At 58.6% G+C, this 26,267-nt stretch overlaps 12 protein-coding genes across 12 annotated transcripts; 4 read left to right on the forward strand and 8 right to left on the reverse strand.

The window, feature by feature from the left end:
- Positions 1-802: 802 nt before the first annotated feature.
- Positions 803-1,141, reverse strand: SFL1 (Flocculation suppression protein; the record flags this gene model as incomplete). The annotated part of the gene is made up of 2 exons (XM_066772700.1): positions 803-1,093; positions 1,136-1,141. 2 exons carry the CDS (start codon positions 1,139-1,141, stop codon positions 803-805), a joined length of 297 nt encoding a protein of 98 aa, XP_066637979.1.
- Positions 1,142-2,472: 1,331 nt separating this feature from the next.
- Positions 2,473-3,940, forward strand: SLS55_001205 (uncharacterized protein; the record flags this gene model as incomplete). Its single annotated transcript, XM_066772701.1, has 3 exons — positions 2,473-2,495; positions 2,610-3,191; positions 3,247-3,940. 3 exons carry the CDS (start codon positions 2,473-2,475, stop codon positions 3,938-3,940), a joined length of 1,299 nt encoding a protein of 432 aa, XP_066637980.1.
- Positions 3,941-4,237: 297 nt separating this feature from the next.
- HPT1 (hypoxanthine-guanine phosphoribosyltransferase) lies at positions 4,238-5,193 on the forward strand (the record flags this gene model as incomplete). The annotated part of the gene is made up of 3 exons (XM_066772702.1): positions 4,238-4,270; positions 4,532-5,064; positions 5,133-5,193. The coding sequence occupies 3 exons, from the start codon at positions 4,238-4,240 to the stop codon at positions 5,191-5,193; spliced, it is 627 nt and encodes a 208-aa protein (XP_066637981.1).
- Positions 5,194-7,425: 2,232 nt separating this feature from the next.
- On the reverse strand, positions 7,426-8,790 carry PDB1 (pyruvate dehydrogenase E1, beta subunit; the record flags this gene model as incomplete). Its single annotated transcript, XM_066772703.1, has 4 exons — positions 7,426-7,833; positions 7,886-7,949; positions 7,999-8,409; positions 8,552-8,790. 4 exons carry the CDS (start codon positions 8,788-8,790, stop codon positions 7,426-7,428), a joined length of 1,122 nt encoding a protein of 373 aa, XP_066637982.1.
- A 645-nt stretch (positions 8,791-9,435) lies between these two features.
- Positions 9,436-10,679, reverse strand: ERG6_1 (Delta(24)-sterol C-methyltransferase; the record flags this gene model as incomplete). Its single annotated transcript, XM_066772704.1, has 3 exons — positions 9,436-10,011; positions 10,066-10,387; positions 10,438-10,679. The coding sequence occupies 3 exons, from the start codon at positions 10,677-10,679 to the stop codon at positions 9,436-9,438; spliced, it is 1,140 nt and encodes a 379-aa protein (XP_066637983.1).
- A 790-nt stretch (positions 10,680-11,469) lies between these two features.
- On the forward strand, positions 11,470-12,627 carry SLT11 (Pre-mRNA-splicing factor slt11; the record flags this gene model as incomplete). The annotated part of the gene is made up of 1 exon (XM_066772705.1): positions 11,470-12,627. One exon carries the CDS (start codon positions 11,470-11,472, stop codon positions 12,625-12,627), a length of 1,158 nt encoding a protein of 385 aa, XP_066637984.1.
- Positions 12,628-12,816: 189 nt separating this feature from the next.
- Positions 12,817-13,268, reverse strand: MZM1 (Mitochondrial zinc maintenance protein 1, mitochondrial; the record flags this gene model as incomplete). The annotated part of the gene is made up of 3 exons (XM_066772706.1): positions 12,817-12,917; positions 12,976-13,152; positions 13,214-13,268. The coding sequence occupies 3 exons, from the start codon at positions 13,266-13,268 to the stop codon at positions 12,817-12,819; spliced, it is 333 nt and encodes a 110-aa protein (XP_066637985.1).
- A 300-nt stretch (positions 13,269-13,568) lies between these two features.
- On the forward strand, positions 13,569-14,854 carry SLS55_001211 (uncharacterized protein; the record flags this gene model as incomplete). The annotated part of the gene is made up of 3 exons (XM_066772707.1): positions 13,569-13,592; positions 13,662-13,894; positions 13,945-14,854. 3 exons carry the CDS (start codon positions 13,569-13,571, stop codon positions 14,852-14,854), a joined length of 1,167 nt encoding a protein of 388 aa, XP_066637986.1.
- Positions 14,855-15,856: 1,002 nt separating this feature from the next.
- On the reverse strand, positions 15,857-17,614 carry SLS55_001212 (uncharacterized protein; the record flags this gene model as incomplete). Its single annotated transcript, XM_066772708.1, has 1 exon — positions 15,857-17,614. The coding sequence occupies one exon, from the start codon at positions 17,612-17,614 to the stop codon at positions 15,857-15,859; it is 1,758 nt and encodes a 585-aa protein (XP_066637987.1).
- A 1,667-nt stretch (positions 17,615-19,281) lies between these two features.
- SLS55_001213 (uncharacterized protein) lies at positions 19,282-20,661 on the reverse strand (the record flags this gene model as incomplete). Its single annotated transcript, XM_066772709.1, has 3 exons — positions 19,282-20,128; positions 20,183-20,495; positions 20,580-20,661. The coding sequence occupies 3 exons, from the start codon at positions 20,659-20,661 to the stop codon at positions 19,282-19,284; spliced, it is 1,242 nt and encodes a 413-aa protein (XP_066637988.1).
- Positions 20,662-21,248: 587 nt separating this feature from the next.
- Positions 21,249-21,729, reverse strand: SLS55_001214 (uncharacterized protein; the record flags this gene model as incomplete). The annotated part of the gene is made up of 2 exons (XM_066772710.1): positions 21,249-21,274; positions 21,333-21,729. 2 exons carry the CDS (start codon positions 21,727-21,729, stop codon positions 21,249-21,251), a joined length of 423 nt encoding a protein of 140 aa, XP_066637989.1.
- A 1,162-nt stretch (positions 21,730-22,891) lies between these two features.
- Positions 22,892-25,681, reverse strand: SLS55_001215 (uncharacterized protein; the record flags this gene model as incomplete). The annotated part of the gene is made up of 2 exons (XM_066772711.1): positions 22,892-25,495; positions 25,673-25,681. 2 exons carry the CDS (start codon positions 25,679-25,681, stop codon positions 22,892-22,894), a joined length of 2,613 nt encoding a protein of 870 aa, XP_066637990.1.
- Between the last annotated feature and the right edge of the window lie 586 nt (positions 25,682-26,267).

Consider the following 26,267-nt stretch of genomic DNA (forward strand, 5'->3'; position numbering starts at 1 on the left):
CTCGTTTTGCATCATGGACACTTGCACGAGTTAGCCTGCTGCCATGGCCTGTGCTACGAGCGAGAGAACCTACCATCCTTGTGTATTTGATGCTCCGGATCTGGGACCATGGCCTTTATGCAATTGGAGAGCTCATAATTCCACTGCGGCTGCCAGTAAGTATAGGAACATTGAGGAGCCGGATGGAAGACAAACCTGGTGGCAGCGCATCAGGCTTTCCGTGAGCACGTTGCATCTTTGGTTGACGTATGCATAACTATCTTCGGTCCGTGCGAGCCGCGCATGCATGTCGTAGAGGCTGTGCTCGAGCATTTGCAGCCGAGCCTCGACGGGATCAGGCATGGGCTCTACAGGAGCCCCGGAAGACGGCGCTGCTGCCTTTGGGCCAGTGGAAAAGGAATCGCGATGTATGAGAGCATGCCGCGAAGCTCGCCGCTTGATCTCCCTCAGGCCAACGAGATCGCCGCGTTTAAAGTTGCCATTGCCGTGCTTAAACTCCCAGAGCGGCGAGTCGGGGGAGCCGGTGTGGAAAACGTCGCTCACTGCATCGGGTCAGCGGGCAAACGGCAGAGCGGGGGGCAGCACCGACCTTTGTGGAATCCGTACATGTTCAACTGTCGCACAAATGATGAAATATTGGTGTGTTTGAAGTAAGAACTGTCAATGGCATTAGCACGCGCCATGCCAGCAGCCGGCCCAATCGGAGACGTACGAAAGAACTTTTGAGAATTCATTCGAGGGTGACATGACAAAACTTTCGTTGGTGCTGGACCACGAGATCAAATGCTGGATTGACTGGTCTTCAAGCATGCTGGGCCGAGTCAGTTCCGGGCCCTGTCTCAGCCAACGACGTTTGATTCACATACTTGTAGAGCTTGTGGATGAAGGCTGTCTGTACCACCTTGGGCTGCTGCGCGGCCGCGGCCGCACCGATGCCCGGGCCATTGCTACTTGTGTTCCCGTTGGTGGTGGTGTTTGCCGCGGCCGGGGTCGCGTTGGACGTGGGCGCGCTGCTGGGCTGCTGGTTGCTGCTCTGGCTGCTGTTGTCCGGCTCCGACTGGTTCCCACCGTTGCGGTCCAAGGCCGGGCTGGGCTGTGACGGAGGAGCCGCGGAGGTCGCGGTCGAGGGGGTGACGTCCATTGGGTCTCCTGCGGGGACCGGGGGGGTCAACGACGAGGCGGCTGACGACGACGGGAGGATCGGTATTGTCTTGTGCATACCTGGCGCAAGCGTATCGGCGGCAAACGGGCTGCGCCTGACGGATTCGGCGCCGGAGGCCATCGTGGCGACAGGGATTTCAGAGGTTGGATGGGCGGGCCAGCTCGCAGCAAACACGTATAAAGCTGCGCAGCGTCCTCGAGCTTGTCTACAGCGCCCAGACGCTCATCGGCCGGCTCGCTTCTAAGAATGACAACGTCGACAGCGGGCGGACAGCTCACGGCATCCTACGGGGGGGCCGAGGTGGGCTGCCAATGGGCCGGCGCAGGTCAGGCAGGCTGGCGGGGCGCGGTGGTGGTCGCAGGCGCAGGCGGGCGAGGTCGGACGGACGGCGGCGCGCGTGTTCGCGGTCGCGATGGCCGGGCTGGGGTCAGTCGGGGCTGGAGCGCTGGAGTCGCGGGCTCGCAGGGTCGGCGCGGGTGGTGGGCACAGCTAGGGGATAAGGGTCGCTGGGATGCTGGGATGTGCGGGGACCTGGAGCTCCCGCGGGCGGCGAGAAGAGCTGTGTGCGCGGTCGCGCGGTGCTAGGAGGCTCGGGCGGGCATCTGCTGCGACAAAGGGGGGACGCGTGACGGGCGGGCAGCTGCGATAGAACGGGGCCGGGCTAGCAGGAGGAGCTTCACTGTGGAGGTGCGTCTGCGAGCATCAGGGGAACCGCGCCTCGATCCAGAATCCAGACCGCGCTGCCCAGCGTGCTCCTCGCGGCTGTACAACTGCCCCAGCTGACGCCATCTGCTCAACGCCGCCTGAGCTCCCCGCCTGCGCCCTCCAGTGCCCGCCATCTCCCCGGTCCTCGCAGCCCGCAGCCCGCAGCCCGCAGCCCGCAGGCCGCCAGTCGGGCCCGCGCGCAGGCATAGGCAGAGGCATGGCGCACCTGGCCCGCGACTTTGCGGCGCTGCCCACCCCGGCCGCGCGCCGAGCGGCGTGAGTGCCCGCCTCCCTCTCCCAGCACGTTGTCGTTCAATTAAGCATATCACGTCTTCGCTCGCCTATCCAGCTGCAGCCTGCCAGCCTGTGCCTGTCTCGCCCGCCCTGTTGCCCGACCCCAGCCGCCGCCGATCGCCGCCATGCCTTGGTCGCGCTCGCAGACACTGATCACGCTTGTTTTAGATTAGACGGCATTGTCGACCGCCTCACCACCGCCGAGTGGAGGGAGCTGCTTGCGCGCCTGCGCCAGCGAGACTTCCGTTGCGACATTGTCGGCGCCTCGCCCGTCGAGCTCGTCGAGCACGTCTTCCGCTTCCTCCCCCCACATGCGCCTTTCCTGTACCAGCGGGTATGCACTCCGCAAACGTCTGCTGCGCGCCCGGCGTGCTGACTTCGGCCAGGTGAGCCGTCAATGGCAGCGGCAGCTGTGCTCGTCGCACGTGACCGGCTGCGCCATTGACAGCTGGTACTCCGACGACGACCGCAAGCTGGCCGGCGAGGCCGCCGGCCTGTACAGCGACCGCTTGGCTGTGCAGAAGTGGAAGGCGGACCACGTGAAGCGCTTCCGTGAAGGCCGCCCCTACCACGGCAGCTTCTACCACGGCAGCTGGAACGTCAAGCTGACCGCTCCCGACCGCGGTGAGTTCCCCGAAGCCGACTTCGCCCAGGACACGCTTGCCTGGAAAGCGTTGAGGAGAATTGAGGCGTTCAACTTTCGGACTGGGGAGCATCACTCCATCATGACGGATGCTCGGGAGCAGATCGGCACCATGAAATTGACCGAGAGTCTTGTTGCTTTCTTCACGCTGTTCTCCCGAGTTTGCCACATATATGATCTTCAGACAAAGGAACGAACTCATTTCACACTCCACAACCAGAACTTGGACGTGTTTGTTGCCCAGGGCCGGACGGTCCTCGTGGCCTCGGAATCTCGCAATCCCTCCTGGAGCACTCGCTTGAACATTCATCTCTGGAATGCTGTTGAAAGACGCACGCGTTCGTTTGAGATCAACCGAGTCCGCCTCGTTGACGAGGGCCGGCCTTAGTCAGTGAAGCCAGACCGTGACTCCCACGCCCGCCGATACTGACACTCGTTGCAGCCAGTACATGCCCAAATGCGTCGTCATCGACGAACGCACGCGCTCAGTGGTGTGGTTCTTCTGCCTTCGCAAAGAGACGCGGAACTGGCTTTCGTTTGAACGCTGGTCGTTTGAGGGCGTTCTGCTGGGGAGGCATGAGCACGACGAGAGTGTCTCGGTGTACTCGCTGCGCACAGCGGACATACGTCCGATGGACTATGAAGGCCGCCTTTACCACATCAAAGCCCCCGTCCGGCCGTTCGGATATCGTGAGGAACCCGTCTTCGCACGCACCATGACCACCATCGTCTTCGACAACAAGTTGAACAAACTCTGCATCAAGACATCCAACGACGCGCTCCCAGCGTTCCGGCATGAGTATTTCAGGAAAATGCCGTTCGACAAGTTCACCGTCTGCCTTTGGAAAGATGCCATGTTCTACATGCCGCCAGCCGTTACTGACGAGGAGGCTCGCACGAGGGACAGCAGCTGGGGCCCGCAGACGTATCAGACGCTTGAGCGGCGGGGGCTGCATCTCGGGACCATGGACATGCCCGACGACATGGCGCTGGAGCACAGCGGCATGCCGGGAGACGAGACGCTGCTGGGCAACGAGCACCTCTTGGTGCTTCTTCGGCGCGGGCACTGTGCCGTCTGGTGCTTCGATCCGCATCTGCAGCTGCCGGAGCGCGTGCCCGTCGACGACCCGCTGTGAGCAGGCGCCTCGGGGGTTGAGCAGTGAGCACGCAGCAACAAGGCGGCCAATCAGCGGGCGCGCAGAGGCGAAGATTCGGGAGGGCTGGGGTTGGACTTTTGGCCGAAGGGAGGCTTGGCTCTGATCGGGGCCGGCCGCCAGAGTGGGGATCGAGAATCCATGTCCATGTCCGTGCCCCTCGTGCCAGCGCCCTTCCACCAGTAAAGTAGCAGCGCCGCCGACTACATTTTTATTTTTCTGCCTGTACATCAGAAAAAGTGCCCCTCCAGAGCCTCTTCTCCCGCTCCGCTGCCCGCCATGGTTGAAAAGATCTACGTTACCTACAACGAGGTCAGTTGCCTGTCCGTCTCGAGCGCCTGCTCGCCGCTCTTTTGCCCGCGCCGTGCGTCATCGCCGGCGCGCTGCGCAGAGAAACGCTGTTTTCAGCAGCACGCCTCGCGACGGGACCCTTCGCAGCTGCTCGCGCTCGACGACGCCACATTCTTCCGCCGCGTCGCTTTCGTCTCGTGTCGGTGCGCAGGGCAACGGCGAAAACGGCCGAGTAAAAGTCTGGAGAGCGCAGGCGCTGACGACGACATGGGTGCTCTCTAGGTCCACAAGCTCTGCCAGAAGTCGGCAGACACGATCCTCAATGACTTCAAGCCCAACCTCATGATCGCCATCGGCGGCGGCGGCTACGTGCCCGCCCGCATCCTGCGCTCCTTCCTCAAGCGCCCGGGCAACCCCAACATCCCCATCCAGGCCATCGGCCTGTCGCTGTACGAGTCGCTCGGCACCGACGACGAGGTCGAGGCCCCCGGTACCAAGGTCACCCGCACCCAGTGGCTGGACCTGTCGTCGCTCGAGATGGCCAACCTGATCGGCAAGAACGTGCTGATCGTCGACGAGGTCGACGACACGCGCACCACGCTCGAGTACGCTGTGCGCGAGCTCGAGAAGGACGTCGAGCAGGCCACCCAGAAGCTCGGCCGCTCTGGCGAGAAGACCACCTTCTCCATCTTCGTCCTGCACAACAAGGACAAGACCAAGAAGGGCACTCTGCCCCAGAGCCTGATGGACAGCGGCAACTACACCGCCGCCCAGACTGTCGGCGACGTCTGGATCAACTACCCCTGGGAGGCTATGTAAGTCGCTCTCATTCCTCGCCTGTTCGGACGAGCCTGCGGACTTGGACTGACTCGTTGATCTTCAGGGACATCGACGAGCACGACCGCCTGGCTGCCGAGGCGGCGAAGGCGAAGGCAACGGCCTAAAGATAATGAATGACTGGCATGCAAAATCCGAGACCTGAGGAACACAATAAAATCAAGAGGCCGGAGAATGGGGGGAAAATATCTGGGATCCGTTTCACCTCTACATATATTTCTTCACGGCGTTAAAGAACTGAGGGACCATAAGAGAGCGAAACATTGGATGATTTGGCATTAGAAGTCAGACAGGAAAATCCAGTTTTATAAGAATGCAGCTCCAAAAGAACAGGTGCTTATGACCAAGGCAGGGAGAGGAGCTTCGAATCCATGAGAAATGGTCAGTGTGCTGTTCTAACTGACTTCCGAAAGAAAAACCCTAGCCCACATTGTGCGGTCCAGTCTTGTAATCTGAAACTCGCATGAATATTCACCTATAGCACGCAAATGGAGCCCAATGGTTTCGCTGTCTAACGGTATGATGAAAAGTCAAGACAGATACACGGCAGTGTCGTTCCTTGTCAGTTGATCATTCCTACACTCATCTGATAGGCCTTTTTTTCCTCTATCGAATCTCAGCCGGGAGCAGATTACATCAATATTAAAACAGACAAAAGAAAGTCACCCCTGAGAACGCCCTTCATACACACCAGCCAAAAAGCTCTGTCTCCGATGCATCTCCACCGAACGCTCCAAACACCCCACCGACACTCTCGACACCCATCACCTCCGTAGGTGGCGTCAGCAACTGCTGCTGCGTGGCCATCCCACCCGCCATCCCCTCAAGATCCCCAAAGAACTGCACTGCCAGTTCCTCATCCGTAAGCGTCGTCCTCATCGCCGCCGACATGCCGTCGGACACAGCGTTACCACCACCACCACCACCACCACCACCGCTCATTACACCCGCACATCCTACCTTCAATGCCGCGCCCACCGACGAGGAGCAGGAAGACGAGGGTGACGATTGAAATTGCTGCTGCTGCTGCTGCTGCTGCCCGACGCTCCCGAGCAAACACGGAACATCTCTCGGCTCTCGCCCGCACATCGGACACGCTTTGGTCGGGGCGTGGTCGTATTGGTTCACACCTTTGGGGCAGGGCGCGAATGATGCGGTCACCTGTCCTGTGTCGGTGCCCGTGCCGGCGCTACTGCTGCTCACGCCGCCGCCGACTAGTCTGCCGGCGGCGGCTGAAGGGGGAGCATGGTGGTGGTGGTGGTGGTAGTGGTGCTGCTGCTGCTGAGGAGATGGAAGAGGAACGGCGGTTCGGCCGGTCGAGAAGGCGGCGGTGGCGCGTGAGCTTCCGTGAGACAGCGGCGACGTTGGCGACACCAGTGAGGACATCTCTGTGTGGAGCTTTTCGGCTTGGTCGCAGAAGCGGGTGCGGATGGGCTTCATGTGGCCGCAAGGCCAGCAGCCTACGAGCACGAAGCACATGTTGTGCTAAGGTTTTCTGCTCTTTTTCTTTTCAGGGAATTGGTTGATTGGTGATCTGTGGCTCGCGCGCCGTTTGGTGGGGATGGCCGATAGCTTTTGCTAGGTCTCCGAAATCGAAGATCCGGTTTATTGTTTGGTTTGTACTGCTTGTTTGGTAGGCAACCTGTCGGTACAGCAACGTGTTGATGGCGACTGGAATTAGCGTTTGAAGGACAGCAAGCTATCTGGAGGTGGACAACAGAAAGTAGAAATGGTTGTGAAGGGGGCAAGAGAGGGCGTGGCGTGGAAGCAAACAAAAGAGTGCTGATTTTGCGTATGGGTCTCTTTGCAGCAGCTCGCCCGTGAGTGTGATAGTAGTGACTTCAAAGGAAAGAAGTAATTGCTTGCTGACAACAGCATCACAAGACGAGGGAGGTACGAAGCCACCTCGGAACTTTATATCGATTGCTTTGCCGGAGGTCGAGTGACGTGTTTGAATGAGGGCACGCTCGAAATCTTAGCTGGTTTGCCTGTCTCCATCTCTCTGACTGCAGCAAACGGGATGGCTCAGGCGAGTAGCAAACGCAAGCGCACGTCTTCATTATTGAGGGCGAATCTGGGGCTCGGAAAGGGTGATGGTCACCGCTAAAGCACTTCCACTTGCGCCACACGTGCTTCAAGTTAGGTATCCTAAGTACAGGGGGAAACGGAGCTTTGATGAAAAGGTGGGTGTCGGGATAGGTCGCAAACGCGCAACGCTAGAAATACATGGTTTTCCCGCGCCGCCGAACTAACAGGCAAGAACGTTCTAGATTGGTCATGCAGAAGAAAAGGAGAAAGAAAGCGAAAGGGAATAGTTTGGTTCACTCGCTCTCTGCTTTTTACACCCGCAGCAGCTTGGCCGCATAGTCAACGACCAAAGACTCAGTGGGGAAGGCCATCTCCTCAAGCTTCTGCGCATAGGGGGTAGGGACCTCAGCGCCAGTAATGCGGACGGGAGGAGCCTGGAGGTAGTCGAATCCGTACTCGCAGGCAAGGGCCAGGATCTCAGCACCGACACCAAACGACGGGAAGTCGGAAGCAACCGACATCAGGTGACCAGTCTTCTTGACCGACTTGATAATAGCCTCGACATCGAGGGGCTTGACGGAGCGAAGGTTGATAACCTCAGCCTCAACACCGTACTTCTGCTTGAGCTGCTCAGCAGCAGCCAGCGACTGGCCGACGCAGCGCGAGAGGGTGACGATGGTGAGATCCTTTCCAGGACGCTCGATCTTGGCCTTGCCGAACTGTACTTGGGGTTAGACACTACCGCCGAGCTTGTGGGACTGGGTTTCGTACCGGAATAACGAAGTCATCCTTCGTGACCTCCTCGCTCACGGGGAACGAAAGACCGTACAGAAGCCTGGCGAACTTTAGCCATTGACAATTACGCCAGAATATGGTCAACCTACTCGTTCTCAAGAACGACAACCGGGTTGGGATCACGGATAGCGGCCTTCATCAGACCCTTGGCGTCTTCCGCGCTGTAGGGCGCAACGACCTTGAGACCGGGAATGCTGCCGTACCAAGCGGAGTAGTCCTGCGAGTGCTGGGCGGCGACACCGGCGGCGAAGCCGTTGGGACCACGGAAAGTGATGTTGCAGGGCTGGATGCCGCCGGACATGTAGTGGGTCTTCGCGGCGGAGTTGATGATCTGGTCGATGGCCTGCATGGCGAAGTTGAAGGTCATGAACTCGCAAACGGGGTGGAGACCGGCGAGAGCAGCGCCGACGGTCAGACCGCAGAAGCCGGACTCGGTGATGGGCGTGTCAATGACCCTCTTCTCGCCGAAGCGGTCGAGCAGGCCCTTGGTGACCTTGTAACTGTCGCGCAGCAGCTTCTGTCAGCATTGCCATCCGGTCAATGAGCTGTGCACCAATTCCCGCGCCCCCGAAAGGCCTGGAGGGCGGCCAATGCGTGTGCTCGAGCTTGGTCGGGGGTGCATAAGCGTAGGCGGGCACTCACGCTCCGTTGTACTGCGCAACCTCCTCGCCCATGACGAAGACCTTCTCGTTCCTCTCCATCTCCTCGACCATAGCCTCGTTGAGGGCCTCACGGACGGTCATCTCCTTGGATCCGCTGGGGGTGGCATAGCTGCGCAGGGCAGGGAAAGCGGCCTGGGGGCGGAAGGCGGAGCGAACGGTGGTGGGCCGCGATGCCGCCAGCAGGCGGGAGGCGGGGCGGAATAGTCGTGCGGCGGACATCGCTGAGCAGGAAGAGGAAGAGGAAGGAGGGAGGGGACCGTGAGCGATGAGGGCGGCTGGGCGGTGGTGGTCGAGGAAGAGAGATCAGCTCAAGTTGTTGGGTGCGCGGCGAAGATTTCCGCGATGCAACAACTCAACCCGGCAGGCCGGCTCTCCGACCACGCGCGCCCACTGCCGCGTTGAGCCGCCCCGCCAACACTATTGCTGCCCACCGCGCCATTGCAGGCTGCTGCAACGTAGCTTGCCGCTCGGCAGCCACCCGGTCTGTCTGGCCGACGTGCCAGGCGCTCTGCTGGGTCCTCTGCGCTTTTTCACGCGCTGCGGCGCCGCTGAGCGCGGTTCCGACGCGCTCCCGCCATTTTCGGAGCTGTTGAGACGATTCCGATAGCTTACTCAGGCCCGCTTTGATTGCACGCCTGCACCACGCACCACGATCAAAATTCTCCAACTGACTGGCGTAACCGACGTTCAATATTAGAGGCTGTGGTGCAACTATATAAGGCCCAGCCCAGGCCGTAACAGAAAAATCCATCTACGCGTACATAGCATCTAGAAGCGAAATGCGGCGCATGATGCAGGGACGGGTGCACAGTGCACCGCGACGATAAGGCCAAGGCGACCCGCTCCGCTTTACTCCGACCCCGTCTACGCTTGAGGCTTGCGGCCAACCATCAAGTACATGGGCGTGAAAAGCTTCTCCCTTCCACCCGCAACAAGGCAGTCCCCGGCGACGGCCAAGCTGTCCGCAGTCTTCTGCGTACCCTTCGGCGCGAGACCGAGCCACTCCAGGCCGCCGCAGAACTTGTGCGCCATGGTGCGGCCAATCTTGTGCATCCTGAAAATGGTGACAAACTCCCAGATGGAACCCATCTGCTTGAAGTCACCAGAAAGCGGCCAGTACCACGGGCGGGGGTCTTCGCGGTCAGCGAGATCCTCGTGAAGCTCCAGCTCGAAGCCGGCCTTCTTCATAGCCTCGAGAGCGACCTCGATCTTCTCCATGTTGGAAATACCGTCGCCGAGCTCGATTCCCAGACGGATCTCGCGGTGGTGGGGGTTGTCGTTGTCGTACTTGTCTGTCATGAGCCACTCGTACACACCGAAGACGCCACCGGGCTTCAGGACACGGAAGATCTCCGAGTAGATGCCCTCGAGCGAAGGAGCGTGGACGGTAGCCTCAATGGCGTAGACAGCGTCGAAGGTGTTGTCCTCAAACGACATTTGCTGTAGAAGAATCGTTAGCGCATGCTGCTAGACATGTTGGCTGTGCCCGCATACCATGAAGTCACCCTTCACATATTTCAGCTTGTCGGAGAGTCCCTCTTTCTGCGCATACCAGGTGGCACGATCAATCTGGTAGTCGTTGTTGTTGAGACCAGTGATGTTGGCACCAGAGAACTTGCAGATTTCGCGGGCCGGGCCGCCAACACCGCAGCCAACATCGAGAACGTTCATGTTGTCCCGAAGGCCCATGACGTGAGCGAGGTAGTGCTCGTGGCGGGCAAGAGCTTGCTTGAAGGGCTCGCCGTAGGCGAAGCGGCAGAAGTGGAACGATTGAGCCCAGCCCATCTCGTAGAAGTCGGTTGCAAGGTTGTAGTAGCTTGATGCGATCAGCAGACATTCCAGTGACGTGAGAGTTGGACGACTTACTGCCTGGTGAGGGTCGCATATTCCTTCCTGCGCGCCTCGCGCACCTCGGGAGTCTCTTCGCCAGCGGCCTTGTTGTCCCAGTGCTTGAAGTACTCGTCAACGGCAGCCTCGTTGGCAGCGTTGGACTTCTTGTTCATCATGGCCCAGGTGCCTCCACGCACTTGGCCGGAAGTGCCGTGAAGGGCATCCTTGTAGGCGGCGTCGCGCTGCTTGTCTTCCTTTTCGAGAGCCATTGGGGACATGGTGAACGAGAGTTGGCCGAGACGGACCTGACTTTTATAAGTGGCTGGGTCGGATAGGCAAGTAAAAGGTTCCGAGCGAGCGGAAGGGCAAGGTGCGAGAAAGACGGGCGCGGAAGAGAGCGTGGAGAGGTTGAGGGAGATAAATCAGCTGTTTTAGGGGTCTGGGCGGTTCACCGCCGGCGCGCGACTGGAGAAATGAGCTGGCGTTCCTGGCAGCACGGGCCGAGGCGCAGACTGGAGCCGAAGATCAAGGGGGCTACCATCTTTCCAGTCCGGGCAGGCGGTGGGCATGATCGGTACCAATCAGCGGCGGATCCCAGGGCAAACCCTCTGGTCCAAAGTGTGGTTCAAAGTGCGATGCTCTGGAATCTGGGACGGGATTTTGATTGGCAGAGACGCGAATCGTTCTCGCTTCCCTGTCTGCACTCACGGCCGCCGAGGGGGCATGCACGCTTCAATGGCCGCGCAATTAAGCTGATGGATCTGCTAGCTCGAATCCAATACTGAGGCAATCATTTTTGACTGATTGCCGCGATGATCGAAGCAGCGCCAGGCGCTAGCAAGAGGGACGTTTGGGCATGGGCTGCCTGACTCATGCACACACGTGAGCGTTACAGACATTACTAAGACACCCCCAGCCGCCACAGCTCGGATGGCGAAAGAGCCGCCGCGCCATCGTTGCCGACCAACTTTTGAGGTCATCAACAGCCAACATCCGCCATCCGAGCACGCGCCCCCCACCACCCGCCTTTCTACCACCGACGATACACAGCAATACCGAGCGCGCGCCATGCCGCCTCAAATCAAGCACGATCTCAACCGGTCTGGATGGGAAAGCACCGACTTCCCCTCCGTATGCGAGCGATGCCTTCCGGACAACCCATATGTGCAGATGCTGAAGGAAGACTACGGTTCCGAATGCAAGGTCTGCACCCGACCCTTTACCGTTTTCAAGTGGAAGGCCGATCGCACCTCGCGACAGAAGCGCACCAACATCTGCCTTACCTGCGCGCGCCTGAAGAACTGCTGCCAGTGCTGCATGCTCGACTTGTCCTTTGGCCTGCCCATCGTTGTCAGAGATGCAGCCCTTAAGATGGTCGCTCCCGGCCCTCAGAGCAACATAAACCGCGAGTACTATGCGCAGAACCACGAGAAAGAGATTGAGGAGGGTAGAGGTGCGATAGAAGAGTACGAGAAGACGGATGAGAAGGCTAGGGATCTGCTGCGGCGCCTGGCACAGAGTGAGCCGTATTACAAGAAGCAGCGCAGGCTGGAGCTAGAGTCAGAGGAGGGGGGCAGGGATGGGCAGAAGGCGTTGCCTGCGCCGGAGGGAAGCGAAGGTCAACTCCACACGGCGGGCCCCATCCGAACGAGGGACACCAAGGCTGGGCCGTCAGGTGCACGCGGCCCTTTAAGCCGTACAGGTCGTGGGGTTCGAGGCTTTCCGAGTGCTGCGCAGCTGGCGCCGCGTCCCGAGGATATCCTGCCCCCGGCGGACAAGAAGATCACTTCGCTGTTTGTCACCGGTGTTGAAGACGACCTCCCAGAACACGAGATCCGTTCCTATTTCACCAAATTCGGCCAGCTCCGATCACTTGTCTGTTCGCACAGGTCTCATTGTGCATTTGTCAACTACGTCAACAGGAATTCGGCGGAGAAGGCCGCTGAGGCATGTCAAGGCAGGGCTGTGGTGAAGGGTGTGCCGCTACGGATCCAGTGGGGAAAGCCGAAGCCTCTTGATACCATGGAACGGGAAGAGCGTATGGCCAACGCGAGGTCGGGGAGACAGACGAAGAAGGCCATTGCAGCTGCGTCAGGTGGTCAGGGGTCAAGCGCCGCTGGCCCGTCTTCCGCCGGCGGAGCTACGGAGAACATTGACAGCCTTGCTGCGATTGCACCGCCTCCGGGTTCGGAGGAGGTGAACTACGCAAGTCTGGCGGGCAACTAAACGGGCGGGTTTCGGCATCGTGGAGCAGATCGAGTTTGCGTCTTTCCGGAGTGGTCACTGTCACTATAACCGGCTGCTTCAAGCGGACATAGATTCATAAGGCGTTTACGGAGTTGGATGGTCGAGCCGGACCTGAGTCTGGGAGAAAAGCAACTGGGTATCACATTTATGATGCAGGAATCAATAATTTCAAGCTGAACAGCATTTCACACCTGACAGTGTATTCTTCCCCTTGTTCTGTTTGATCGTCTCGTTGTCGCCGCGTTCCGTGTGCTCGTGTATTCTCAGCTCTGCAAGCATCATGTCCGATTAGAACCTTGACCATTGTGCCGAGATATACGAACGTACTGTATCTGCCATCGTCGTTGACTTGTCCTTGAACGACGTTCTCCCGCAAGATTTTGGCCACATCGTTGGCGTGGGCCACCGCTTTCTTCGCATCTTCGCCCTTGGGATCGAGGGCCCGGCTTGCATCGAAATCGTCCCTCGCCTTCATCCGAGCGGCAGACAAGACGCCGACATCGCCTGCGGCAGGAAAGTCAGGAAGAGCAAATCTTTGGAGGGACTGCGCCGGGAGGGATTGTACCTTGGAAAGCGAGCCGGGTGGCACGCAGAATGTTTCTATAGGCGGCGAGAGCCATTTGGAGCGATATTGGGGCGTTCCGGCAGGGGAGCGGGCGTGGGCTGGCTGTTCCGAAGCTTCAGAAGCGGCGAAAGAGCGGAGCGGATTCAGAGACATGGGCGAGGGCCAGGGCGTTCAAAAGCTTACCTAAGGGCTTGGCACGGAACAGTAGCAGGGCATCCCTGCTGATCCGGGATTGACGTAGCACAGCAAAGAAGCCACGCGCCGTGCAGCTGCTGCCTCCAAACAATGCTCAACATCGAGCTCCCCGGCCCCATCTAGCTTTGCCATCCTTGACAAGCGCTCTCTGCACGACATCATGGTGTCTCTCTGGCCATGGCGGGTAAGCATCCCCCCTCCGCCGACGTCGCGCGCAAATAGGAGCTGCGGTCGTGCTGATCCGTGAAGCCAGGACGACAATTCCGCCGCGGGCTTTGAGAAGACGCTCTCGGCTCTGTCCACGAAGATCACGAAGGCCAGCGCGCGCGGCGACCGTCTGCGTCAAAACTCCCGCAGGAGCAAGGTTATGTGGACCTTGTACACGACCTTCGCATACATCCTCGCCGCCCTCATCTTGACCCTGATCACCGGCTGGCGGAATTGGGGCCCTATCGAGTACACCGGCATGGCTGGCGGCCCGCTTGTGTGCGCATCCTCTCTCGCGACTGCATCGACCCGGCTAACTCGTAGCACAGCATCTATGGTGTCCGCCAGGCATTGGCCGCTTACTTCAACTACCGCATCAACAACACCCAGTCCTATCTCGACAACCTCTACAAGGAGCGCGACGCCACGATCGAGAAACTCAAGGATGCTACCAAGTACAACTCCACACAACAGTTGCTGGAGAAGTACGGCACGCCGAAGCCCTCGCCCAAGAAGGAGCCTTCCACGCCGGACCAGCGCCGGCCGTCAGGGGACAGCAGGCCCTCTTCGGCCGCTGGTGCGCACCCCGGTCGCACCGGCTTCGCGCCTCCACCCACCGCCAACATTCCTCGCAACAACGTGGCGACCCCGTCTGAAGGCGGATCGTCCCGCCCCGTTACGCCTGGCGAAGGCCAGCATTTCCCGCCGCCTTTCCCCACAGGTCAACAGCAGCCACCTTTCCCACCAGGTCCGCAAGCTGGAGGACCCGTCGCGGGTGTCACCGATGCCGAATTCGCGCCCAACGCTTTCCCAGCGCAGTACGCCCCCGAGAGTCCGCGAGGGCCGCAATGGTACGATCGCATCTTGGACGTGCTGTTGGGCGAGGATGAGACGCAACCGAAGAACCGATTCGTGCTCATTTGTGGACACTGCCGCCTTGTGAACGGCCAGGCACCTCCGGGCACGAAGTCGCTGGAGGATCTTGGGAAGTGGAAGTGCATGGGCTGCGGCGGCTGGAACGGCCAAGAGAATGAAGCGCAAAAACTCGTCGCGCAAATCCAACGGCAAGAAAAGCGCGCGGGGACCAGCAAAAAGCCTAGCGACGATGACGCTGCCCCGGGCAAACCAATCTGGAAAGTCACGGATGCGTCACCGGAAAACAGTGCAGACGAGTCGGCAAGCGAGGAGGCGCCGCCGTCCCGGTCTACCAGGAGCAAGACGAAGGGCAAGAAGCTTTAGGCCGGGGGTTGATCTGTCTTCTCTTCTGTGAACATTCTAGGTAAAATCGCATCAGGCACCAAGCGGTGTTCTTCGCTTCTCGTTTTTCTTCTTCTTTCAATTCTGAGTCTTGTTTTGGTAGCATCTTTTCGCGCTCTTCAAGCAGGTAAGGCGTTCTGAGTACACAGGCGCGTTCGGTAGCCTTTCCGTAAAAGCAGAAATACCCTCTTGTATTTCTTTCTACTCTTCCCTTTCATGTCTTGCTCTCGTTTACTTGCCCTTCAAGCAATCGCCTACGCCTCTGGCTGCCGTAAACAAGCACAGATGTAAGTAACCTACCCTCTCATCCAGCAAAAACCCCTGCACTGATCTTTCCATATCTCGTAGTCGATATTGGGGAGTTGTTTCGGCGCAAATATCACGCACTTCATGTCGAGACAACAGCTCCAGCTCCCCAGTGTCATGAATCTAAAACAACCCTTGCATACTATATTTCCATTTTTTTGCGCTCGTTATGACTGAGCGATTATAAGCTGTCTGTTTTATGTTCCCGTTGAGCAGAAGTTCGTCTACCCTGGTCGTCGCGTATCTTTTCCAATTCGTCTGTTGGAGGGGTATCCTACGCAGTCTTCGCATTTCGCCCATTTCCCCATCATTTATGCGCCCATGTAAACGCCATGTGGTGGACCCGTTCCTGAATCCCATGCAATGCCCGCTCGCTATGCCTATTCCGTTGCTAAGAAACGGAGAGGCAAAGAAAAAGCACGAGAGAAGAAGAGGAAGAGCGAAGAAAAGAAGCCAAAAGGGGAAGAAGAAAGAAAGCAAAAGTTGAAGCAGACCTCCCCTGGCAGTCAGCCGACACATCGACTAACTAGTTGTTCTGCTCATCGCTGCGGCTGCGGCTGCTGCTGTTGCCGCTGTTGTTGAGAAGAAGAGAAAGAGCAATGGATTGAAGCAAAAGGAAAAGAAGCAGACGTTGAAGAAGCAGACATCTTCTAGCGGTCAAGCCAGCATGTCGACTAACTAGTTCTGCTGCTCGCTGTTGCTGTTGCCGCGGCTGAGACGACGACGGTGCGGAAGCTCGCTAACCCTTTCAGAGACCATAGCAATGCTCATTCTTCCAGGCGAGGGCAGGCGCTGGAATCCGGCCGGGCGGACAGGGGGACGAGCAGCAATTTCGGGACGGCCACGACCGTGAGCAATGTTGAGGGGCCGACGAGTGTGCGGCGAAACGTCATCTAGGGAGTACCGGGGGCGGCCGGCCTCCTCCTCGGTGATGACGTCGAAGTCATCGTCGTCGTTATCGTCCAGTCTGGCGGGGTGAATGAACTCACTGTGGCTGAGGTCAACGTCGTCGAATGCAGTGGGCCCGGGCTTGCTGGTGTCCTTGTTGGCAAGGCAGGCTGTAGCCTTGTGGGCGGCATTGTCGGCAGTGTCGGTGATGCGGTCCTCGGAGGCGTCGATCTTCTTCTGCTGCTTCTGGTCGTACGGAGATTGGATAGGCTGGACTCCTCCGACGACAGTCAGTCCTTCAGTTACCACACCCTCCTCCTGGTCCTCGACGGCGCAGTTATCATCATTATCATCATCATCATCGTCAGAGCTCTTGCAGTGCTCAGATCGGTCCGAGTCTCCCAGCTCGTCCAGATGCGCAGAGACCGTAGAGGGTTGGGGCCTGTCACCGTCATCTATGCCCTCCAAAGGGGGCTCAGCGAGCTCATTTCCAGCCGTCTGAGATCCGAGAAGTCGATTCCTGGCGCCTCGGACACCGAGGTCCCTCACTATGTCGGTGAGCTGGTCATGGGCAGTCGTCGCCATTACGGCGGCGCCCACCCGCGCGCCGGTGAATGCCATCTGCGCACCAGCTTTCACCATCGTGCTGGCAGTGTCTCGGGCGTTCCGGGCGGCGTCCCAGTACTGCCGACGCTGCCCCCACTGCGCTTCAGCCTCATGGCGGCGAGCTTCGTAACCCACGTCCGTCTCGACATCGTCGTAGACGCAAAAGTAAGCCTCGTCGTCGTCCGAGAACGATCCAAGCTCTGGTTTGGTCTTGTTGTCGTCTCCGTCTTCGAGGAGCGCAGACGTTGAGGCACCGACGGCAACATCCGCAGGGATCGTCTCTCCGACGCTCTCGTCGGTCTGGTCGACCGGGTTCTCGACGGGCTCGAAGGGTTCGAGGAGGGTTGTGTAGCCTCGGTCGGAGAAGCGACGGGCTCGACGTTCGGGACCGCCGAGGTACGGGAGAGAAGAGAGTGAGGGCATAGCCGGCATCCACGGCATCGAAGGCATCGACGGCATCGAAGGCATCGACGGCATCGACGGGAGACCAGTCGGCAGAGAAGGGAAACTTGCCGGGAGAGAGGAGAGGTTCTCCATGGCGCGTGCCAGCATCCTCTCACCATAGCCTGCGCGTCCTGGGCGGTGGTGGAAGTTTTCGGGCATCTCCTTCCTGGGTTGTCCGCCAGGCTTCACAAGGTTGTTGCAGTGGAGTTCAGGGTTCATCGCCGTGGGTCCCTCTTGGATACTTGTCGGGATAGTCGGCATCACGCCGTAGAATGCCTGAAAGAAGCGGTCAATTCGCGAAGGCGGAACGGCCTCCTTCACGGTGGGGTGGAAGCGGACGCCCGATGGCTTTATATCGTTGTCGTTGGACGTGTCGGGAGGAGGCGCCGACGTGGTGGCGGTCGCGCCGGTGGACGTGGTCAGGATCTGCTGGCCCGACTCATCGATTGCGGTGGCATTGTCTCCTTCAGGAACCATCTGGGACTGTACAGGAGCCATGGCTGCTTGGCTCTCGTTGGTCGAGAGTGGAGCTTAGACGACGGGGGAGTGTGCGGTGAGGGCTATGGATCACCCGCGTTGATGGAGGGCAGAGCCCTCGAAGTGTGGGTACGTGTGGTGGTGATGGTTCAGCGAGAGCGTCGAAGAGGAGGGTGGTCGATGGCGTGCACGAGCGCGAGCGGTCAAATGTCTAACAGAGGCACCCTGTTGGACCCGCGCGCAGGGTGTGCCAGAAAGAGTTGGAAGCGAATCAGCTCACTAGGTGGAAAGCGCAAGAAGAAGGTCCTGGCATTCTCCGATCTACGCTGTACGACTTTTGCCCAGGCTGGAGAACGCGGTTGAGCACCGAAGACAGGACGGGTTACTTGGCCTGCTTGACCTTCTTGTCCAGAGCTCGGTGCTTTTGTACTGGCGCGCCGGGGTTGGTGACGGCCTGGCGCCAACCGTCTTTTGATATTGCACCCGGACCAGCGACGGTGCTATCAGGCCAACACCACGACACGGCCGCGTCGACAAGCAGGCCGAGCCGCTTCACGGTCTTGCGGGGAAAGGCGAAGGAAAGGCGGGGTTGTTCACGCAGCTTTTGTCTCCCGCAACGTATGTCACCGCATCAAAAGCGAAGGCAGCACCCTGGTACCCGCCATTTGCTGGCGCAAGCGAGAGGGCGATGGGGGTGATCCTTGGTCCAGCCCGCGGCGTTTCTTTGGTTGGCATACCTCACTTCTCGCGGAGGGTCCAGCATAAGGCCACAGGGCGATGGCGACTCGAACTCGTGGGGGATCTGCAGCGAGCAAGTAGCCGTCGTGCGTATACACATGTATGTTCGCCCAGTCCCGCGGTACACAGGTCGTGGGGTGCGGGATACGTTGCTGCCTGGACGCGCGCAGACCACCTTGTCGAAAACGACAATTGCTACTCCACTTTGTCTCAGGCGGCCATCATTCGCGGGAGGAAGGCTCACAGGGCCGCAGAGCCGTGCCGGAGGCCATTTGGTATCTTGCGAGTACTGCGAGCGCCCGGAGTGGAGGGGCGGCATAGTGTTTGTTGCTGCCTTGGTGCCTCAGGGTCCCGAAAAGAGCGTCATGATTGCAGCCTTGCCATATCAGCCCTGACGGCAACATTAAGTGCGAGCGAGGCTTCGCAGCAGTGACGTGCAAAAGCTCAGTCACCACAGAGACCAGCACATAACCCAGCATCTGTGGTTGATACACTCCCACAAATGGCTGTCAGGCAGATCCGAATGAGGTCCTACCACCTACCCACCTTGCCCGGGCATCATCAGTAGCCCCAATGACCCAAACCCCCATGGCGACATGACTTCATTCATCACGGACAACGCAGAGATCAATCAAACTGGCACGCAACCTCTCAAAGGCGATGGTTTTTCATGGTACTTTTTCATTTCGTTCGCTACCATATCTTGGATAATCCATCCACCAGTCCCGTCCCAAGCAATGTATTGTCTTTCAACCTTTTAGCAGCAGTACTAGTACAAAGGAGCCACTCCACGAATGCCCATTAGGTCAAATTTTCGCTCCTGATTCGATGTCCGTCGTAAAGCTCGTAACCCATGAAAACCGTAACTGAAATGTACCGCCCTGAGAGCTTACTCAGTCCCCGGTCTCTGGTTCACAGAAGTGCTCTTGAGGCGTGCGTGTAAAGAAGATTTACAACTCCTCCTTGACTCTGTCCGTGGCCTGCTGTGCGGCCTCGGAAGCCTTGTGCTTGGCAACCGAAGCGCTCTCGTTGACGGCATCGGTAGCCGCAGCGGCTGAGCCCTTCGCTCCCTTCGAAGCCTGAGAAGAGATGCTGCTGGCACTGGACGAAGCGACCGAGGCAGCGCTAGAGGCGCTGGCAGACGCATCTGAGGCAGCAAGACCAAGTTTCTGCTTGATCCAGTCAAGGTAGGAGCCTGCAGCACCGTAGGCCTGGTTAGCCTTCAGCGAAGCATCATCGGTAGCCTGGGCATATTGGTTGCCGGCCTTGGAAGTAGCCGCACCGTAAGCGCTGGTGACGGAGTGCTCGACGTTGTCACCGGTAAGCTTCGCGCGATGCTTGCGGGCGAGCGCGACCAGCTCATTGCGCTTGGATCCCTGCGGGACCTTGACGCCGTTCTTGTCAAGCCACTCCTTGACCTGGCTGTCAGACCAGGCGTCGAGAAGGGCATCGGTGAGAGTGGCCTGGGCAGAAGCAGCGGATGCAGACGCGGACGACTGAGCGGACCTCATGGAATCGGCAGCAAGGCGCGAGTTGCGACGAACCGAGGCGATGAGCTTGTCACGGGTGCTGGGCTGAGGAGCGGGGTAACCGCGCTCATCAAGCCACGCCTTGAGGTCGGACTCAGACCACGACTCGTAGAGCCAGTCGCCGGGGTAGGCGGCCGTCTCACCAACCTTGTTGGCAGCCGTCTGATAGTTCTCACGTGCCGTCTTGAGGAGCGTGTCACGAGTGCGGGGTTCAGGGCTGGGGATACCATGGCGATCAAGGAAACCCTTGAGCTGAGAGTCGGTCCAACTGCGCATCAGTTAGAAGAGCAGCAAGACGAAGCGAGGGATAGGCGTCGCTCACGAGTCGAAAATCCAGTCCTTGACGCTGTTGTAGGCGTTCGACGCCTGGTCCTCAGTCTCGTACCAGTACGCCTTCACGGAAGCCACCAAGCTGTCCTTGTCCTGCTCGGCACCCTTCTTGACGTCCTGACCCTTGGAGCCTAGATACGACTGGAGCTGCTTGGCGTCCCAGCTGTTGTAGGGCTGGGCGACCTTGGAGTTCCAGTTGTCCTTGACCAGGTTCTCCAGATCCTTGCGATCAGCGGGGGTGGGATAGGGGATGTCGTGGTCGGAGAGCCAGCGCTCGAGCTCGGTCTCATGCCACTTGTTGTAGGCTGCAGGCAAAAGGTCAGCGGGGGAAATTGCAAAGGAAACGGTGTCCTCGCCCGAGGTGGCGTGGCTGAGGTGTCATGACGTACCTGCCTTGCCAAACCAGGTGCTGGCGACGGCGGATTCGGCGGCCAAAGCCACCACGAGGGTGGACACAATGTTGAACCTCATGCTGGGCTGCGGTGGGCGTGGAGCAGGAGGGGAGTGGATAGGGTTGGGAGGGAGGTTGGGGGGCGGGAGGAAGAGGTTTTGTTGTCGGGCGGGCAGAGGAACTTAAGCTTCCTTTGTGCAGCTGGAGCTCCAGCCCACTGACGCAATCCTGACTGCGCCGCTGCTTGCCCATGCACGGGCGCGCCCAGGCAATCGACGATCAATGCGCCACACGGGGAAAGCGCTTGCCCCAGATTTTCTGACGCAGAAAGCAAGCTTCACTCCCGCCAGGCTGACATCAACACGTCACCACCGCTGCGTGCTCGCCAGCCACAATCGCGTGCATCGCTGGCTCAGGGCCTGCTCCAATCCTCGCTTCACCCGTGCATCGCGCGGTTTCAGGCAATGGCATGCAATTGGCCCTGATTCAGGCACTGCATCTGCCCTAGTGCAGTGCGGAGAGGTATCGCAATAATGGATTGAAATACAGAAAACGCCGTCATCGTCAACCACGGCCGCACGTGCTGAGCAGCAAAGCTGTGGAACACCCATCGTTGCGTCCCCTCGCCAATCCCCAATGCTCGAGCGAACGCAACCAGCATTGAGCTCTAGCCGCCCTTGGTTCCGCCATGGCCTGCAGCGAACACCGTCAGTCACCCGCAATGGAAGCTCTGCAAGAGAGAAGCACTCACCAGACCAGAAGCTGGGCGCCACCTTGTCCTTCTCCGCATCCTCATTGCTGATCTTTGTCTCGGCCCTCTCAGCGCGCTGCTCCATTTCCTTGTTGTGCTGCTGCACTTCGGGGTCCTGCTCCGAAGGCGGGTTCTCGTTGAGGATCTTGGGCTCCGCACCTTTGACTGAGTGGCTGTTTTGCGACTTCTGCTCGCCGCCGCTGCTCTTCGTGTCCTTGCTGCCCGGCTTGGCGGCTGAGGCGTCGGTGCCCTTGCCGACGTCCGGAGGAGGTGGGCCAGGATGTTCAATGTCCCGCGACTTTGCGGGCGGCTGCTTCTGCGGGTTCTCGCCAGCGGGGTCACCTTTGCCGTCGCCGTAGCCAGAGTGCGCATACGGTCGTGTGGCGAAGGCCACCATGGGCCTGGAGGCAGCCACTGTCGGCCGCAGCGTAGCGGCGGAGCGGAGCGACGAAAAGGGTCTGAGGAATGCCATGATTTCAACTCGCAAGGACCGGGTGGTTGGTGAAGGATTGGAGGGTCCAAGGAGAGTCGGAGAGGCTTTGTAGCGGCGGAATCGCGCTAGCGTGGGTGCGTGAAGCTGCCTGACTACCGAAAGGGATGATGAGCGGCATCAAACGTTCGGTGACGTCACGTCGACATTATCTGAGCCGCACCCCGGGCATTGCGCTTTCATCGTCGCCTACGAAGCACTTGTACGTGGAGAGTCGAAGCAATAGATTGAGACAAATCAACTGCTCACGTGAAGGGCTGTTCTGGTCCACATCGACTTCAGTTGCCCACGCAGAAGCACTTGTAGAACTTCATAATTGCTTCGACTGCCCAGGTAGGAGAGCTTACAGTTTGACATCCACGTCGAAGCATGTGCTTCTACTGTCCACGTAGGTAGGTAGGCTTACAAAGTTACATCTGCGTATAGACATTTGCTGTTGCTGTCCACACGTTTGAATCTTCGCAGTCCACTGCCGTGGAAACATGAGGGCAGATAACAGAAAGGGTTTCAACGGCTTGAATGGATTCATTCAGACAGCTAACAACACACAGTGAAGCCAACTCAACCCCAAAGGGGGAGTCAAAGCCCCAACTCAGCAAAACAAGAACTCAGCCCATGGCATAAAGAATAATCCCCAAAGAGGAGCCAAAAGGCTCCCTCAGACAAACCAAAGCTCCAGCCCATGGCTCAGAACAATCCCAAAGGAAGAGCAGAAAGCTCCATGCAAACAAACCAAAACATCCGCCCATGGCTCAACACAATCCCAAAGGAGAACCAAAGCGCCAATCCAACAAACGCGACACGGCGAGTCGACCCACCGCCCAATGAGACCAACTCAACCCCCCCAAGGGGGGGAGTCAAAGTCCCACTGGGCGGTGGGAACTCAAGCCGATAATCCAAACAAACTCCAGAAACAAATTCAAACTCAAACAACAGCGGAAACCAACTCAGGCCGACAACCCAAACAAACTCCAGAAACAAATTCACACCCAAACAACAGCCGAAACCAACTCAAGCCGATAATCAAAACAAACTCCAGAAACAAAGAAATTCGCCTCAAACACCTTGCTCAGAGAACTTGAACTGTTTTCGTCGCTTCGTGAAATGCATTCGCTTTGAACAACGGCAAAAGCCAGCTGAACGGGGGTATCCAAGAAAGTAGCGTAAGAAGCGCAAATGGGTATCGTGGTGAATCAGGAAAAACGCCGTAACCGTCCATCGTTGAGGCATAATCGGTCGTGCCGAATAATTCGGAGATTCCAATCTCCATCATGTACCAAAAGAGAAGAAGCATGGAAAGAAGACCGAACCAGGTCGGCTTCGTTTGTCCGTGTTTGTTGCGCGAGAGGAAAAGCCCCTTGACGCCGGTACAAATCATTAGAATGGGGCTTTGTTCGGTGTGGCCGCAAGCTTCGCAGGCATTGCATTTCTTCCCGACAAACTCCGGCGTATCGATTGAGGCGAGAAGCTGTCTTGTGATGTGATACGCATCGCGGATGCCTTTCCTTGTGGCGTCCAATCGCGCGTTCATCGATCGCTGTTGAAGCATTTCCTGCTGCCTGCCCTCGTCTGCTCGCCTGGGCTCGTTTGGCTGATCTGGGGTGCCATCTGTAGTTTGCCCACGCTTCCTGAGCGACCGTGAAACAGGCTCATCCGGGATCTCATCGGAAATCGGAGAAGACGTCTTCGCCAAACGTCGGCTCAATGCTCGTAGAATTTCTCTAGTATCGTCCGGATTTTCCCGAGGTTTCTCATCATACCCTTCGGGACGTGGTGAAATGCTGTACTCTATACCGCAAGGTGAAAGGAATACAGGTAAGGGGGATGCAGGTGAGAGGGATGCAGGTGAGAGGGATGCAGGTGAGAGGGATGCAGGTGAGCGGAATGGACCTTGCAGTTTCGGAGGGAGGGGTGGAGTTCGAGGTCCCTCTTTGCTGGATGATGGCTGAGTTTCACCGGGCATGGCAGAACTGGACTCCTGATTTTTCTCTTGGTTGGAGGCTGAATGAGGTTCTTCCGGAATCGCTGGGATGGAAATCTTTTGTTTTTCCTCCTGGTTAGACAGTTGCCGAGGTGCGTCAGGAATCGCAGTGCTGGAAACCTTTTGAATCTCTTCTCGGTTGTTTGATGGTTGGGGCCTGTCAGGGACTGTAGGAATTTGCGATTTCTCTTGGTCGGATTGCCACGGCTGCTTGCTGGGTGTGGGAGATACGGGTGACTCTGGTGTGCTCGAATCCGGGGAAGGGGTTTTGTCGACCTCCGCGGTGCGGATACCCAAGCCATGGATCTTTTCACGGATTCGCAGTTTTTCGGGGGGGACCCGGGCCGCCATCATCTTTTTGCGTCGTTCTGCCTCCCGGACCTCGGGGTCTGGAGATTGGCCTATCGCAATCCATCCTTTGGCCCACATGGCGTCGATTATCGCCTTGGCCCGCTTGTCCTTCAAGCGCTGTTCTTCTTCCTTTTTCAAGCGCTTTTCTTCTTCTTCTTCTTCTTTCAAGCGCTGTTCTTTTTCCTCCTTCAAGCGTTCTTCTTCCTCCTCCTTCAAGCGCTCTTCTTCCTCCTCCTTCAAGCGCTGTTCTCGTTCTTCCTTCAAGCGCTGTTCTTCCTCCTCCTTCAAGCGCTGTTCTCGTTCTTCCTTCAAGCGCTGTTCTTCCTCTTCCAAGCGCTGTTCTTCCAAGTCCTGTTCGGTGATCTCGGCTGGAGTTTCGGCTGGGGTTGAAGCTAGAATCACCGAGTTCGAGTTCTCGGCCAAGTTCCAGTTGAATGATGGCTTCACGGGTGTTTCGGTCTTTGGTGGAGAACGATGCCTGATTTGATCTGGAGGAATGACGTGTGCTGTCTCCGGGTCCCACTCTGGATCCCGATAACGTTCCCACCACTTGAGATGCTGGGGGGTAGGCCGCGCATCCTTGAACGGCTTCATGCCACTGAAGTGTTGAACCATGCGTTTGCCAAATTCATCGGAATCGGTAGGAGACGTCACGGATCCAAACTTCCTGGTGGCGGGAAGTCCCGTGATCGGGTCCTTTCGGGTCCTCATGATCAGATCCCACTTGCGGCGCATTTCGTCAAGGTCCCTCGGATCAATCGGAGGAAAGTCCATCGGCTGCCTTGGAGGAAGGTCGGCTAGACGCTTCTCACGAAGGTCGCCCAGATGCTTCTGAGGAAGAGCGTAGCTGGTTGGCACATCTTGAAAGGCTGTCGTCTCGTAGCTGGGGGGCATGTCATGGATGTTGTGGCTTCTTTGGACGTAGTTGGGTGGCAGGACGTAACTGGCAGGTGCTTCGTAGCTGGCCGGGATGTTGTAGCTGGCAGGCGTGTCATAGCTGGCCGGGGCATTGTAGCTGGCAGGCGTGTCATAGCTGGCCGGGGCATTGTAGCTGGCAGGCGTATGGTAGCTAGCTGGCATGTTGTAGCTGGCCTGCATGTGGTGGTTGGTAGGTGCGTCGCAGCTGGCAGACGCGTCGTGGCTGCCTTGCTCATCATAGCTGGCACCAACGCGTCGACGGCGGATCGCGGATGTAGCGCGGCGGAGATTGATCCTCTCCAGGCTCTCACGGCGCCTCTCCTGTTGCTTGATGCGGAGCCTTTCGGCGACTTCGCGGAGGTTCTGGGCGCGAGTCTTTTGGGTTGGAGGCGAGTCCATCATGGTTGAGAGTTGAAGGAGAAGCTGGGAGTGGTTGGAGTAGAAGAGTAGCAATCGGAAGTACACGTGAATCAAAGTGTAGATGGGTGGACTTGGAAACGCTGAGAAGTTTGATGGCTGGCGGATGCAGATGCAGATGGTGAAGAAAAGTAGAGGCGTCGGAGCTGTGAGACGCGTGTTAAGCCGTAGCGCGTCGCGGACTAGCCGCATCTGCGGCAGCGCGCGGCCCAAGCGCCCAACGGGAAGCGTCGCGATGACGTGCAGATGCGGCGGCCCGAGCCATGGCGGTCGCTCAGCTCGCCTGCGCGCGTTGTGGGGAGCCATGTTTCGCGAAGATCGGGGACGGTGGTGTCGTGGTGTTGAGGTGAGGAGTGCAGGTGTCGGTCGATTGCCGTACCTGCAGCCACGACAGTCGTTGCCCCTGCCCTCGAGGAAAGAGCCACGCCCTCCTGCCTCCTTTGCCGCCCCGGCGAACCAATTGCTTCTGCCGATTCTCCTCTGCCTTTGCACTGCAATCCCTCGCATCTGCTCTCTTCTCATGCGCGACCGTGATGATCCGACCGATCGTGACAAGGAACGAGGGAGTGGCAGACGCTGATTCGCATGGACATCCATGGCCCGAACACCTTTCGCGGCATGATCCCTGCGGCGCATCTGATCACCGTCCCCCAACCGGCTACAAGGGTTTCCACCTTTCCGTGTTCTGCGGGAGACGTTGCACTCTTCAATCGAATCATCCCCGCTCCCCACTCAGCGTGGTACGCTTCTTCACGTCTCGCTAGCGCAGGGTCCGTCG

Source organism: Diplodia seriata (genome assembly GCF_021436955.1).
Source record: "Diplodia seriata strain FDS-637 chromosome Unknown scaffold_1, whole genome shotgun sequence".
Lineage (NCBI taxonomy): Eukaryota > Fungi > Ascomycota > Dothideomycetes > Botryosphaeriales > Botryosphaeriaceae > Diplodia > Diplodia seriata.